The 15,010-nt window shown below is 39.4% G+C and overlaps 7 protein-coding genes across 7 annotated transcripts; 4 read left to right on the top strand and 3 right to left on the bottom strand.

Annotated features, from left to right (window-relative positions):
- Window positions 1–136: 136 nt before the first annotated feature.
- On the bottom strand, window positions 137–1,699 carry BFR2 (rRNA-processing protein BFR2; the record flags this gene model as incomplete). The annotated part of the gene is made up of 1 exon (XM_003645461.1): window positions 137–1,699. One exon carries the CDS (start codon window positions 1,697–1,699, stop codon window positions 137–139), a length of 1,563 nt encoding a protein of 520 aa, XP_003645509.1.
- Window positions 1,700–2,335: 636 nt separating this feature from the next.
- ATP5 (F1F0 ATP synthase subunit 5) lies at window positions 2,336–2,956 on the top strand (the record flags this gene model as incomplete). Its single annotated transcript, XM_003645460.1, has 1 exon — window positions 2,336–2,956. The coding sequence occupies one exon, from the start codon at window positions 2,336–2,338 to the stop codon at window positions 2,954–2,956; it is 621 nt and encodes a 206-aa protein (XP_003645508.1).
- A 556-nt stretch (window positions 2,957–3,512) lies between these two features.
- SUR2 (sphingosine hydroxylase) lies at window positions 3,513–4,532 on the bottom strand (the record flags this gene model as incomplete). Its single annotated transcript, XM_003645459.1, has 1 exon — window positions 3,513–4,532. One exon carries the CDS (start codon window positions 4,530–4,532, stop codon window positions 3,513–3,515), a length of 1,020 nt encoding a protein of 339 aa, XP_003645507.1.
- An 818-nt stretch (window positions 4,533–5,350) lies between these two features.
- MHR1 (mitochondrial 54S ribosomal protein mL67) lies at window positions 5,351–6,004 on the bottom strand (the record flags this gene model as incomplete). The annotated part of the gene is made up of 1 exon (XM_003645458.1): window positions 5,351–6,004. The coding sequence occupies one exon, from the start codon at window positions 6,002–6,004 to the stop codon at window positions 5,351–5,353; it is 654 nt and encodes a 217-aa protein (XP_003645506.1).
- Window positions 6,005–7,733: 1,729 nt separating this feature from the next.
- Window positions 7,734–9,740, top strand: HDA2 (Hda2p; the record flags this gene model as incomplete). The annotated part of the gene is made up of 1 exon (XM_003645457.1): window positions 7,734–9,740. The coding sequence occupies one exon, from the start codon at window positions 7,734–7,736 to the stop codon at window positions 9,738–9,740; it is 2,007 nt and encodes a 668-aa protein (XP_003645505.1).
- Window positions 9,741–10,443: 703 nt separating this feature from the next.
- BRL1 (Brl1p) lies at window positions 10,444–11,808 on the top strand (the record flags this gene model as incomplete). The annotated part of the gene is made up of 1 exon (XM_003645456.1): window positions 10,444–11,808. The coding sequence occupies one exon, from the start codon at window positions 10,444–10,446 to the stop codon at window positions 11,806–11,808; it is 1,365 nt and encodes a 454-aa protein (XP_003645504.1).
- Window positions 11,809–12,197: 389 nt separating this feature from the next.
- On the top strand, window positions 12,198–13,922 carry PUT2 (1-pyrroline-5-carboxylate dehydrogenase; the record flags this gene model as incomplete). The annotated part of the gene is made up of 1 exon (XM_003645455.1): window positions 12,198–13,922. The coding sequence occupies one exon, from the start codon at window positions 12,198–12,200 to the stop codon at window positions 13,920–13,922; it is 1,725 nt and encodes a 574-aa protein (XP_003645503.1).
- Window positions 13,923–15,010: the final 1,088 nt, after the last annotated feature.

Here is a 15,010-nt window from a genome sequence, read left to right as displayed (position 1 = left end):
TTCCAGATCTCGGCTAAACTTATAATTATGGTTCTCCCTCATATAATAGCGTTATTGGTTGCATGTTATATCAAAATAGCCTGTAGTTTTTTGATAATGCAAAATGCGTCTATTTAAACTTTTATACAATGGATTTTCAACTAAATATTTGGATATTATCATTTTTGATTGCATTTACATCTCCGTCATCATCTTCCACTTCAGACGTATCCCGTTCGCTAAAGTTCACCCTTTGGCCTAGGAGCCCCGCGAAAAGTTCATCTATCTGCTCATCGGACCACTTGAATCCACCATTCAGTGGCGCTTCATAATTTTTAATAGCTTCTTGGATAGTGTAGTTTAGCTTACGGCCTTTCGATGCTTTGGTATCGACATTATTTTTTAGTTTGTTTTGTGCACGAGATGTTATGGCTATTTGAACGCCGTTGTTACCTTGCTGCGCTGTTGCAATTTTTTTATCAACCAAATCATTTAATAATACTCGATAGAAATCCTCATCGTCGAAAATATATGGATTCTCAGATACGTCAATTAGATCACTATCCTTTTTCCTTGGATCATAGTTCTTTGGGATATCAAGCTCATCGTTATTGTCGGCGTCCCGTCCTTCTTCATTAAGTTTTAGTAAGGTTAACCTCCCATATTCATAGTCCTTTTCAAACCCAATTGGTTTCAAATTTCTTCTGTTCAATCTAGTACGTTTCAGTAACCTTTGCATATCTGCCAACTGGTTTTCAACTTGAACATCAGCTGGCTGGTTGATAGCTTTAAACTTTGAGGAGGATAGCGCCATCTGTCCTGACGCTACAGAAACTTTAACAGACCATTTATTTAACACAGCCCCCCGGTAGTCTCTTAAACTAGCATCCAGTTGTTCAGATCCTTCAATGAGTTCCTGAAAACTCCTCTTGTTATTACCAGTATAATTAATTTCCGTTTTGTTGATATGTTCTTTATTTTGAAAATCAGCTCTTAGCTCTCTGCATTGATCCATAACTTTATGAAGGAGTTTAAGATTAGATGCTAGCAACTGTCTATTTTCATCATCCAACAAAGTATCCCAAGTTTCTTTAGTTAGTGGGAGTTGGTTTGATGCGCTTAAAGCCTTCTGAAGTTTGATCCTCGCGTCAATAATATGATCAAAGAATTTAGCCTGTTGTAGAATAGTATAACCCTTCAATGCATCCCTCTGAATTGATTCAGAAAATTTATCAGTGGCTTTGCGGGCTTCTTTCTCAACAAGTTTTGTCAACATTTCTCGTCTAGCCTCAACATCTTCATCAGACAAAACTTCTCCACCAGAATCACTGTCTGATAATTCAGCCTCGGATTTTTCTGAATCTGTACGAAGTGAGAAAGCGTCACTTTCATCAACATGCTCTTCGCCGCTTTCTTCTTCATCACCAGTGCCACTTTCAACACCTTCATCTTCATCTTCATCGTTAAATAAACTTCCTCTAGACCCCTTTATACCTTCGTACTTCTCATCTTCCAATTCAATTCCATTATCTTTGCGCAACCTTGAACCATCCGTATCAACGTAATGTTTCTTCTTTAGCTCATCATTCTCATCGCTTGAAGATTCGTTGCTAAAATCTTCTTCATGCTCAAATATCGCTTCCTCATCCTCAATATCATAATCTCTAGCCTTAGACTTATTAGAAATCTCTAAAATCTTTTCTGAAAACGGCTTGGGCATATTGATATATAAATTCCACGTCTAAAGTAACCCTTATAACTGGATTTAAACCTCCTTTAGTTGTATAAGTGATGCTCATCTCATATGCAGGTTTTTCATTCAAATTTTCAAGCCATTTCTTTTTTGTCTGTATAAAGCATAGTAGTCTTCGAACAAAAAACACACAAGAACAAGTATGTATTGATAAAATGAAAACTGAGGCTAGAAAGAGCCTCTAAAAGTAGTTATATTCACTACAGCTTCTTACAAGCTGTATATTTTTTCTATATACAACATGCTTCGCAATATCAATCCCTTCCATAAAACATGTATATTCATCACGTGACAAGAAGTTATTCGGTTTACAATAGTAAGAACCTGGTCCTGCACTGTCCAGCTAATGAATCGACGAGACCAGGGGGCGTATTTTCACTGCTATTACTTTCGGTTCGATCGTATAGTACCTATATAACTGCGTTTTTCATTCACGTGATCAACATCCAATGATATTCCGATATTCTGCTGTGCACGGACGCTTGTAGGGATCTATGGTTTTTAAAACTTTTCATACAGAATATAGAATATAGAATAGAGTAGTTTCAACATATATTACAAGGTTCACTATAAGGTGTATTGTGCAGATTTGTTATCTTCAAGATGTTAAGCAGAGTCTTTGTTCGTTCTTTGGCTTCCTCCGCTAAGGCAGGAATTAAGCCACCTATTCAATTGTTCGGTTTGGATGGTACATATGCATCCGCTTTGTTTACGGCTGCCTCTAAAACCACTTCTATTGAGTCTGCCTCAAAGTCACTAGAAGCATTGTCATCGACTGTTGCAAAGGATTCAAAGTTGCAAACTGTGTTGTCTAACCCAGCTTTATCTTCAGAAGATAGGACCGTTGTTGTGGGGACTTTGATCAATACTATTCCTTTGGATGTATCTGTTCAAAACTTAGTCAAAGTTTTGGCAGAAAACAACAGGTTGAGCTTGTTGCAAGATATCGGTATACAATTTGGTAAGTTGACGGATGCTCATAATGGTCTAATGCAGGCTGTTGTGACTACTGCTCAACCTATGGACAGCAAGTTATTTAAAAGGGTTGAGAGAGCTTTGGCTCAATCTTCTCTTGTTGGTAGCGGCAAAACATTGAAGTTACAGAATGTAGTGAAGCCGGAAATTCAGGGTGGTTTGATTCTAGAAGTTGCCGACAGAACTGTGGATCTAAGTATTATCTCCAAGATCAACAAGTTGAATCAAGTGTTGAAGGAATCTCTCTAGACTATTAAATTAGGAGAACACTTTTAGAAACCACGCTCTCTCATTATATATGAGAGCTAGTAACAATAACATCATGAACTTCAGATTTACAACCATTGATAGTTAGACCAATAATGAAAGGCGATACTCAACATATTATTGAAACCGATTCTTTCTCTTTTGATGCACCTAACTTCTATGATTCCGCCATATTTTGGCAATGACCCTATAATATAGTGACATCTCTTCTCGTTCATTTATATAACTACATTCCTATAGTATAATAAAAATCCAGCAACGTAACCTTTTTTTTCAGCTACAACATCCCTATTAGAATTGGATAGCTCTCGAATTTGACTACGTAAAAGAACACTGGAATGAAAGTACCAATCAGGGTCATCATCTCATCTAAATAATTAAGCTGAATTTCAATATGTATGCCACAAATTAGTTGAAAAACGTAACACAAAAATCAAAAACAAATAACTATTTTAAAACATTAAACTTTTTTTTGTTAATATATTCTTAATCAAGAAAATATTCTTTACCAAAGAATGCAAAACCATGTAGAAAAAAGTCAGCTCATCTTTTTTGACAATAGCTTGAGCTTCTTTTGGCGATCGAACTCTCTTTCTGATAAAAACCGTTTATACCTGTCAACAGTCACTCTTCTTTGTTTCTTCTCATATTCTTTGAATTGCGGAAATTTAGTATTACAAATTGTATCCCAGAGTGTAAAGAAAGGTTGAGAAAAATTGCTTTTAATTCCGAAGCTCTGGTGATGTATGTCGTGGTACACTGCGTTATTTGGGAATAACCATTGGAAAGGATCCCATGGTAAAGCGTAACCGCAGTGATCATCCACTGTCTTCATCGTAGCAAATGTATACAAAATCGTCTGTTCAACATGCGTTAAACGAGTCACCATAGCTGCTATACCGGACCCTAGGGTATCCAAAAAGAAACCCTCCATTGGGTTATTATATAGTGCACCGTAAGCGTATGGGACATATAATCTGTGATGATGAGCATGGAATTTCTTGTATAAGGTTTTATTCATGTGCATAGTGTAATGTAACCAAAATTGCCAACTATCAATTATGAAGAACCCAATAAGTAGCTTTAACAGCGAAATACCATATTGATAACCAAGGTAAATAACGTAGTTAGGTATCCATTTAGGGAGCGCTTGTCTCCAACTCCAGAGCTGATAATTTTCAAATCCAGTGACTGGCTCTGGATCAAAATATACCATCACTAAACCCGTCACCGTTTGTATTACGTGTTGTATTAACACCTGGACAAGAACTCCTAACCTGCTAACCTTATTACGTGATTCAACCTCCTTACTTGGATGTATACGATATTTTTCTGCCAACTTAAAAGTATCGATGAGATGGAATAAACCCGAAAACAACCAATATGCTGCAACAGGAGCCAATAAAGAAAGAGTACCATCTGTAATGCCACTAAATAGCGGTTTTTTGCTCTTTATAGACACTGTAGGTGGAACTCGCGAATCCATATATGACATGTTTAACATTTTAAAACTATTTGTATAACCCAACAATATTGCTGTTGATGTAGAGTTAGACATTATAATCAACCCCAATACTTAACAGAAAAAGCAAATCCGCACTCAAATCCCAACCCAATCCTGAAATAAAAGTCCTACAAAATAACCCTACTTTGTTCATCTATATTGAATATATTTTTATTTTGATGAATTATGGAATTCATAAGCCGTCGATATAATAAATGTTTCTTCAATCACTCGAAAAAAGAAACGGTTTCGTATTACACCTAAAAATGTAACATTAAGTTACCTAAGTCGATCAAAGAGTGAAGAAAGTGGCTTGCAAATACCGTTCGCCTAGATCAAGGCTCAGGCAGGGATTCTTCTCCGTTCTGACAAATCTTCCTTGTATTTTTCTCTATCTTCCCTCTCTCGATTAAAGTAGGCAAACCTTTTTAGCAGCGCTGTATACGAATGGCCAACCCTGAAATACAATGGAGTTAGTTAGCCACTGGAAATGCTATTTATACTCAAGATAATAAACCTTTATAGGTTATTCCTAATACTCTTTTGACATTAACTATATATGGCCCCAATACGGATTACCCAGATACGGTCGTAGCCACCGTGATGAACCATATATACACATAAATATTTAACCGATGACTTTGGCTTATCTCAAGACAAGAAAAGATAGCTCAATTGTATCAGGATTGAATACTTGCTATATATCGTGTAGAGGGTGTTTATCTTATATTTACATGACACATGTTGGCGGGGGAAGGGGTGATTTAACGATGTTCACGAACTGGTGGGTTCAACGTCATATTCAGCGCGAGGGATAACCAATGGCGGAAAGCGTTGTGTGGCATCTGCTGTTATTATTTGACTGTGTTGGTTTAAATATTAACGTTTTTGGGGGATGTCTTCTGAGCGGAAGCTTCAGCGAAAGCGATTCTGGCTCTTTCACCAAGTTGTTTCAAAATTACGCTCTCTTCTCTTGCAATATTGCCTACGCGGTTAATAACTTCGTGTTTGACAGATGGAAGGACAGGAGTCCAATGCTTGTTGAGGTCCCCCATTCTCCATGGATCTTCCCAGTGAATGGTTATGTTTTGCGACTTGCATTTCGTCAAGCTTTCTCTTAGATCTGCAACCGCTTCCTGGGTATATGTGGGCCTATATTGGGAAGAATACCAAATATGACCGAATTCATCTCTCTTCCTCATCGACTCGGCAGTAGACCTCTCAGGAACTTCTCTTAAGTACCTTAGACGACACAGGTTCTGATATAATTTGACGGTTGATGCATAATCTGGCAAATCCACAACTGCCATGCATTTCCAAATATCACGCCTAGTTGAAGGCTTCTTGTTCTCCCAATTTGGTCTGTAAAAGTTTGCATCAATCTGTCTCTGCGTAAAGTGAGGTAGTTGAGAATATATGACCTGCCCGGATTCTAAATTTCGGAACACATACACCTGAGGTGCATAACCTGCCTTTTGAAGCCATTTTGCAGTCCTAAACCTAGAAGCACCAACTGTCTTTGACATCTTAAAATACCTGAACGGCGATACAATACCTCGTCCCGGGAAGATAAATACAATGCTACTTACTTATCTAAAGATACTACTTACTGTTACTTCGCTCGTAAAGTACAAAATTTTTAAACGCTAAAAATATCAACGTTAATAGTGATTTTTGATAATTTCAAGGTTTTACAGAAACTAATACTCTGCCAAGTACTTATTCAATCATATGTCTCCATATTTGTTGAATTTGGGCTCCTCTGAAGTTTCTGAAGTTTCTGAAGTCATAAGAAACCCTCTTCAGTAATAGTTCAGCGGAAAGATCGGTTTCATTGCTTCTGCTATCATGATATAGTACACGTATGGCACGAACCCCTCTGTTCTGCCCGGATAAGCGCTGCAACAAACAATGGAAAGAAAGGGGCTAAAAGATCACCTCCATATATTCTCTACTCAACAAGGAACATTTGATTAAAGGGCTACATGCTTGTGATAGGTGTGCTTTTGTTTTCCGAATAAACTGATGTAAAGTTAATGGTGGATAGGCCTGTTCATTTTTGTAAAGAGTCACTACCCCACACATGCTATACAGCAAGTTCAGGAAAAAGTTTAGCTGAACTGTCCTACTTTATTCCATTCAGGCATTTTCATTTCACTCGTTACAATTTCTTTTATAATAGATATAGTCATTGCGGAGTTGGAAAACTGAATATCTTGAGGTACATGTTTCCAAAGGCTATTGTATTACTGGAAATGAGGGAAACTTTTTGCCGAATCTCACTATCAACTATGATTACGACTGGTGCCCTGCAAATCTGAGTTGATTACTAGCCCTGATCTGTTTGTTTCTGATCATAGAAACTTGATCTTAAAATACGAGACACTTCGCATTTGATCAAGACACACATGCACGATATAAACCGCGTGTGCTTTTCTGAAGATAGTGTTTGACTCTCATAATTGGAAGCTATTATTTCAGGGTGAAAATCTGAGGAATACACCGGAAAGATAAACAGTAATTGTTTTATTGCGAGAAGATTCGGTATGATGGCATATAGTGGTTCTCCCTCTATAAAAAGTGATCTGTTTCATATCTGGACCCTCACAGTCCGGCCCTTGGGAAAGTTGTTTCGGAGGAACCAAAGCACCATTGGAAAGATGTGTCACAATTGGGTTTAATTATAACCCGAGGGATAGGGAACTACTCGATGAAACATGTGCCTCCCATTATATAGGTCGATAGAGGAAGCCACGAGGCATTTTGGTCCTACTCAGCCGGTACTTAACGCAAATAAGATCTAATGACACAAGAACTAGAACTTAGCAGAAGGCACATACCAGCGTACAACCACACCCTCATTACGAGATTGCAGGTAAATATGTCTTCTCTGAAGTGGGCCTTTAGATGTGCCAAAACTTGCCTAGTTTCGAATGCTCATTGGCTACTTATAAAGACTATCCAAAAGAACGTTATAACTATATCGCACAACACCAATTCAGCCCTAGTGACACTGTATTAACCATCATATAGCCTCTAAACACCTCTACATGTTGTATCTAGCTGCCCAAACTTCGTGTGTCGTGATGTGTATGGCCGTTTAGTCTTCCTGTTAGTTGATATCCTATCGAAATTCAGTTCAACGAACCTGGTTTTATTGTAGCATCAAAAAACAATGGTCGTCCTCTGTTTAAATAAACATAAGAAGGGTTAAGTTTATAAAGTGTGATAAGGATAGCTGAGTGGTGATATTCAATGAATTTACATGACAGTGGTTCTCAAGTGTATTATATGCCGGTGGGACTTACGGAATTACAAAAGGACTTAATTGAAATTTTAATCTGCATGCATGCGGAGAGCTTCCTTGAAGAATATAGTCCAGAAGCTGTTGAAAGGTTATTAAAGGGAGGATATGAACGGAATGGGGTTGATGAGAAAATGGAGCTGACCATGGCTGCATTGACGCCAACGCAAATGAACATGCTTTTACTGCAGAATATCCGGGCTGTCGCCAATCATCCATGCTTACTTGTTGATCACTATATGCCTAGAAAATTTCTGTTGATGGAACCTGGTCAGGAGCTTATATCTACAAGCGATAAGTTTAAAATCCTGGACCAGTTGGTGGAGTTGATCTTATGCAGAGATAATCGCGATAGACCTTTGCAGTTGGCGGTTATTTCTCATTCGGTGAAGGAATTGGACCTAATAGAGGGATTTATGTTGGGGAAATTAGTGAAACTTAAGCGATTATCTGGCACTAGTTTATTTGATGAGAAGCATCAGTATGCTGTGAAGGTGGGTACACGAACAAACGCAGGCGGGGATGGTACAAACAACAACTATAATACGGTTTACAAGGACAACTCGCCGTCTAGCGTTGAAGGTAAATTATCTTCTCGTGCTGGTATATCATCCACTAACGTTGCTGGTTTAAAAGATGACTATGATTACCAACACAGCAAGAAATTTTCTTTATTGTCAAATCTGCGTAACCGCGATTCCTATATTGAGGATAAGGACTGGTTATTTTTGGCCACTGCTACACATTTGACTCACTGTGAGGACTTGTTTGAAAATTATGATCTGGATATAATAATAAGCTTTGATCCAATGCTCAATGAGATGCTTCCTTCGGTATACAATGTTAGGAATGGGCCAAAAAGTGTACCGCTAATCAAACTACTTGTGCAAAATTCCCCCGAGCATTTCATGTTAGCAACACAACATAAATTTGATTATGGGCAGGATGATCTTCATGAAGCGTTAGCGCACTTTATAAGACATAGAAACAATTACAAAGACTACGAAGGAATAAGCACATGTAGGTTGAAGGAGTTTGTGGCTAGCTTGCTCTCCTCGGGGAATATTTCAATGGCGTTGGCAGACACCCAGCTCTCCCAGGATAATTGTACAGCTGATATCGTTGAGTCTCTGCTACAGAGGTCCATTTTAATGAACTTGCAACACACGGATTACACATTACCACAACATCATGGAGAATTTGACACCAAATGTTATCAAGCGAAGTTGAAGAAATTAATAGTAACAAGACTTGAAGCCTGCCAGAGGGAACATCAGCTCAAACAATCCCATATTTTAGAGAAACGGATGGATGAAACAGAAAAGCTAAACGCCTTAGATGGGGTGATATTCGAAGCAGAGAACGCTTATCGAGCCTTGAATGAGGACAAAACGCCCCTTACTGATTCAGAAAAGAGGGTACAAAGGACACAAGATGAGCTCCAAAGACTTACAGAGAAATTTGATATGTTAAACGCGCGAAAAAATGAACTCGAAGAGTTACTGTCCTCAAATAGCTTAGATAGCAAAATAGAAGAAAAGAAAGCTAAGCTAAATTCGCTGCAGTCCCAATTAAAACCCTTATATGAAGAAAACGCTCGCAGGACCAATAGAAATGACGCTTTAAGAATGGACTACCAAAAAAAATCCTCTGAAGCTGCAAACCTTTCAATGATCTTAAAAACTCTGCGAGAAAGGAAAGAAACGCTTGCCAAAGAACTCAAAGGCCCCGCTACACAATGGATGGCTCTCTCAGCCACGCAGGAAGAAAGCCGCCTGCACGAAGAGCTGACTCAGCTGAAGCAACAACGCCAATTCCTTTCTCGATACGTTGAAAAGATGAAGACTCAATACGAGATCACGGACCTCGAAGAAATAAGCAGAATACAAAACAACAAAAACAATACCACTGTCGGCCGCGTCAGAACAACAAGAGCTACTTCGCCAACATACACTTAGCTTACTGAAACAACATAAGAGGAACAAACGTTTTGATGAACTGAAGTTAAACAGAACGGAAAACAATATAAACATTAAAACCTCGTTTTACGAGATTTGACAGCGAGCAGAATCACCTACTGAATTGTACGTCGACGGGAAAAAAATAGAAAAAGGAAAACTTATAGATAACCCATTTTAAAAATACCTTGATATACTATTTTTTGACACTATAGATATCAGTTATTTTTACTAGTATTTTATTACTATTTCTTTTAATCGTTAATCGATTCGTTTTCCATTCCGACTCATGTCAGATTTGGCTTACATTTCCGTTATTACATTGTTTTGCGCCCTTTCCCGCCTCCATTTTGCTTAATATCAGCTACAGTAAACCTATTCAAAGCAACAATTTCCCAATTATGCGAATCAGGCTATCTTGCATTCCATTTGGCTCGAGCACGCATTCGGAATTCACCCTATTTTTAGGCCTATTTTTAGGACTAAGGTTATTATTGTGGATAATGTTCATGAAGCTTCATCACCATTGTATTCGTATGGCACGATGATGTAGTTGCGCAAGGTACCGCACAGGACAGAATTTGTATTAGGAAATTGTACATAACAACTACAGCAGTTTATATAATTTTGGTGAAGGGTTATATATATCATCATCATAGGGGCATATATAGGAGGGATTTTGAAGATTTAAGGAGCCTCTAAGATGATGGATGAATTTTGTCAGTTATCCATTGCAGGACAGGAGGAAGAAAATAAGGTTGGATGTGCAGAAGATACGTTACAGGGTTTGGATCTTTCGGCAATTTCCAAATTAACTCTTAATGATTCTAATGGAGGGGCAGTTAATGGTGATAATGAAAGCATGAGTATGATGCCTATTGGTATGATGACGAAAGTAATGTCGCATTTCCCAAATTCTCCTTCTCCTTTACGGCAAACGATTGCTTTGGTGGATAATACGAGTGATGAGATGGATATTGACCCGGAAGAGCCGGCGTCGCAAAGTTTAAAGTGTGAAGATGAGGATTTGTTAGATGATTTACAGGAGACTACAGATTACCAAGAACAGGTGGGGTCGCAGTTGAAGCAAGAGGAAGAAGGTGGGAGTACGGGCTCCGTGATTAAAGCATTGTTTTCGCCAACAACATTGGGTGTTGCAGCTGCAACACGGGAGCTTGAAGGTATAGCGAGTCCAAGGGTTGTTAGCCCTACTGCGGGTTCTAATGATTTGAGTTGTAACAGAACTCTTTCTTCTCGTTCAGACCTACCGAAAGAACCCAATGGTGCTGGATACACTTCTGGAAGAAATATAGATCTTTACGATGAACAGTTGCAAGAGCTAAAGCGTAGATTTTACAGTGGATCTGTTCAGGTTCAAGTGAACAATCATCATTACTACTACCCTACCCCTTCCTCTGCAACAACCCACACGTATTACAAAGAGAAATTAGCACATCCCTATCAACTTCCAGTGCCTTGGTCCCGTCGATCGCATCCAGTCTCTAAACACTCCTATGCTCTCACATCATACTTGCAACTTGCCTTGAATTCTATCACCGCGTTCGTATTCGGATTCTTCTTACTATCATTTTTTAAAGCCCTCAAATCTGACCTCCAATCCACTTGGAGGCACACCCAACACGAACTTGACTACGAGTCCAGGCTTTGCAAACAAAACTACAACGCTAACCTCTGTGATCCTAACACAAGAGTACCCGCTCTAGAACTGAAATGCATCGAGTGGGAGAAATGCATGATACGAGATAACAACATTTTCTTTAGAGCTCGCTCAACTCTTAGCGCCAGATTGCTTGGTGATGTTATAAATTCCTTCATTGAACCACTAGGATGGAAAGCACTAGTATCCATTCTAATCGGAGCCCTCATATGGTCCTTCAGCTCCAACTTCATCCTTGGCTTCGCCCGAGCAAAAAGCTACTATGGCTCTGCAAAGCTCGCCCCTCTCACTGAACCACCCGCGCATTCACCAGTACCCATCTCCTTGGCTGCACCACATAATTACGTCGCCTCTGACGCTGCTTCTCCATCCACTGCAGAAATATCCTGAATCGTTGGTCTGCTCGACGTGTCATCGCAGTTGTAGTGCTCGAGCCTGGTCGGATTCTGCTTTCCGATGATTTCGCTGGACAACGATTCATCGAGGAACATTGTATTCCGGAACCGCATTCCCGAGGACATGCAGGCCAACTGAGATCAAATACAAGGATTTAATAATGGCAAAAGAAAGATTTAGATAAAAATGGGCAATTAAAAGATAGAATTAATGAATAGCGTAGTGGGGAAAAAGGCATATATATATATATATATGAATATAGGTCTTTGTTAATCATTCCCCGAATAATATTGTAATTGATCATTTTGTCTTTGGTTTGCGCATTGCATATATTCGGTAAATTAACTAGGAAGTTATATATATAGGATAACATAGTTTTTATGATGCTGGGTGCAAGAAGTTTTGTACACAATTCGAGGAGAAGGATAGTGCAACTTTCCCACGTGAAGCCTCCAAAACAGATAAGCAATGAACAAGTGAAGGCGTTTGGCAAGAATGATATATTGGATTGGGATTTGTTGCGAGCATCGATCTCAAAGTTCAACAATAGTTCTTTGCACGTTCCGTTGGTGATTAATGGGGAGCGGGTGTACTATGGTAATTCTGGGAAGCGGACTACGTTTCAGCAAGTGAATCCTGCCTTGCATTCTCAAGTGTTGGCAGATGTGACCCAGGCTACAGTGGGAGATGTTAGAGCAGCTATTAAAGCATCTAAAGATGCGAAGGAAGCATGGTATAAAACGCCATTCTACGATAGGGCTGCAGTGTTTTTAAAGGCTGCAGATTTGGTATCAACAAAATACCGCTATGATATGTTGGCCGCCACAATGCTGGGTCAAGGTAAGAATGTGTATCAATCAGAGATAGATTGTATTACTGAAGTTGCGGACTTTTTCCGTTTCAATGTGAAATATGCGGAGGAGTTATATAACCAACAACCTATTGAATCAAGCCCTGGGGTGTGGAACAGAGCGGAGTACAGGCCATTAGAAGGTTTTGTATATGCAGTGACACCTTTCAATTTCACTGCGATTTCCGCAAATTTAGTTGGTGCGCCAGCTTTGCTCGGTAATACGGTAGTATGGAAGCCATCCCAGAGCGCTGCTCTCTCGAACTATTTAATGTTAACAGTTTTGGAAGAATGTGGTTTACCTCCAGGGGTGATTAACTTTGTTCCTGGAAACCCTATTGAGATCACAGATGAAGTATTGAAGGACGAATCCTTCGCTGCTTTGCACTTTACAGGATCCACCGCTGTTTTCAAGAGTCTGTACGGTAAGATTCAAAATGGTGTTGTTGATGGAACCTACAGAGATTACCCAAGAATAGTTGGTGAGACTGGTGGGAAGAATTTCCATTTAATTCATCACACTGCTAACTTGCCGCATGCTGTTCTCTCTACGTTGAGGGGTGCATTTGAGTACCAAGGTCAAAAATGTTCTGCTACTTCCAGGCTGTACCTCCCCCAATCTAAGGCACATGAGTTTCTCACCGATTTAGTCGGGACTCTCAGCTCCGTTAAACCTGTCAACACATCTGCCTCCAAGCTGAACGGCGGAGATTTACACGGCTTTATGGGTCCAGTTATTCACGAACAAAGCTTTGACAAACTGGTAAGTACAGTTGAAGAAGCCAAAAAAGACCCAGAACTAGAAATAATCTACGGTGGTGAGTACAATAAAAGCCAGGGTTACTTCTTCGGACCTACGATCATCACCACGAATAACCCTCGCCACAAATTTATGTCCACAGAATTCTTTGGTCCTATTTTAACTGTTTACAAATACCCTGACTCCCAGTTCGAAAGCATCTGCGAAACCATTGACACCACCACCAAGTACGGTTTAACTGGCTCAATCTTTGCCCGTGATCGTGCGGCTATCCGTTTGGCAGATGAAAAACTACGCTTTAGTGCAGGAAACTTCTACATTAACGATAAATCCACCGGAGCTGTCGTCGGACAACAATGGTTTGGTGGCGCCAGAATGAGTGGCACTGATGACAAGGCTGGTTCTGGAAATGTCTTAAACAGGTTCGTGAGCATTAGAAATGTCAAAGAGAACTTTTACGAATTAACGGATTTCAAATATCCTTCAAACTACGAATAATAAAATGTCTGAAACCAGCAGGTATACCCAGAAGGTTACAATGTCATTCCCATTCCTCTAACTATACAATAGAGAGATGTTACAAATCTGCTAGCTATAATAATTATAATAATATTAATATTAATAATGACCCATACCTTCCCGGCCCATTCATTGCTATAAATATTGGGGGCCGGGGATATGTATACTCCAGTGTAGTAATAATTATAATAAGTACTGACAATGTATAATATTGATACATATGTATTTTTATTTTTTTGCGTAACGGATCAGGTATACTAATACTACCTCCCTCTGTTGAAAGCGGTCACTAACTGCCTAATCATCTCCGTTAACAATTTCGGGATCTTTAGACCCACAAACATTATTTACTAATCGTATTCGTTCAAATGCATAAAACCGTCAATCGGTCCGACTCCTTGCAGCCCTACATACCCTCTCAACACACCCCTTGTCCCCTCCCGAACCCCTCACCTGCTAACCTCTAATAACCTTTCGTCTAGATTTACGCATAAAAGGATACCAATGTGTTCTCGCTTTTACTGTCCGTAGCGTCACTACTCACTACGTTCACTATCCAATTATATCATTGCGCGCACACATACATGGATATACGCACACATACCCTCCCCTCCACTAACTTACTTACTGCTGCCTACCCTCACCTCCATCAGAACTAATTCTTACCCCCAATTACGCACTATCAAATACCTTAGCCGTTCTTGACTGATTTCCTTCTTTCTTACCCATAGGGATAGTCTTTCGGTAACTAATTCGTTTTGCCTAAGTACAATTTACTATCGTCACCAAATATATATAGTAACATCCTAAAAAAAAGAACTACATACACCACTAACACACACGTCCCCTCCAAGGTCGTGATAACCACTTGAATCGCCGTTCCTTTTGTCACTAATTTTGCTCTAGTTTAGTCGATTCCGTCAAGAACAAGATATTTGCCCCTTTTTCCGTTTTACTTTGCCACCCGATCATCATCTGGTTATTATTAAAGATTGCTCAGCGTTTGCAGCGAACTTTGAGAAAGGAAACCCCCTCGAAATTTCCAGTTATCAACCATCACTGGGTAT

Source organism: Eremothecium cymbalariae, chromosome 3 (assembly GCF_000235365.1).
Source record: "Eremothecium cymbalariae DBVPG#7215 chromosome 3, complete sequence".
Classification (NCBI taxonomy): domain Eukaryota; kingdom Fungi; phylum Ascomycota; class Saccharomycetes; order Saccharomycetales; family Saccharomycetaceae; genus Eremothecium; species Eremothecium cymbalariae.
The sequence above is the reverse complement of the archived record's forward strand: the minus strand, read 5'-3'. Positions and strand labels throughout refer to the sequence as shown.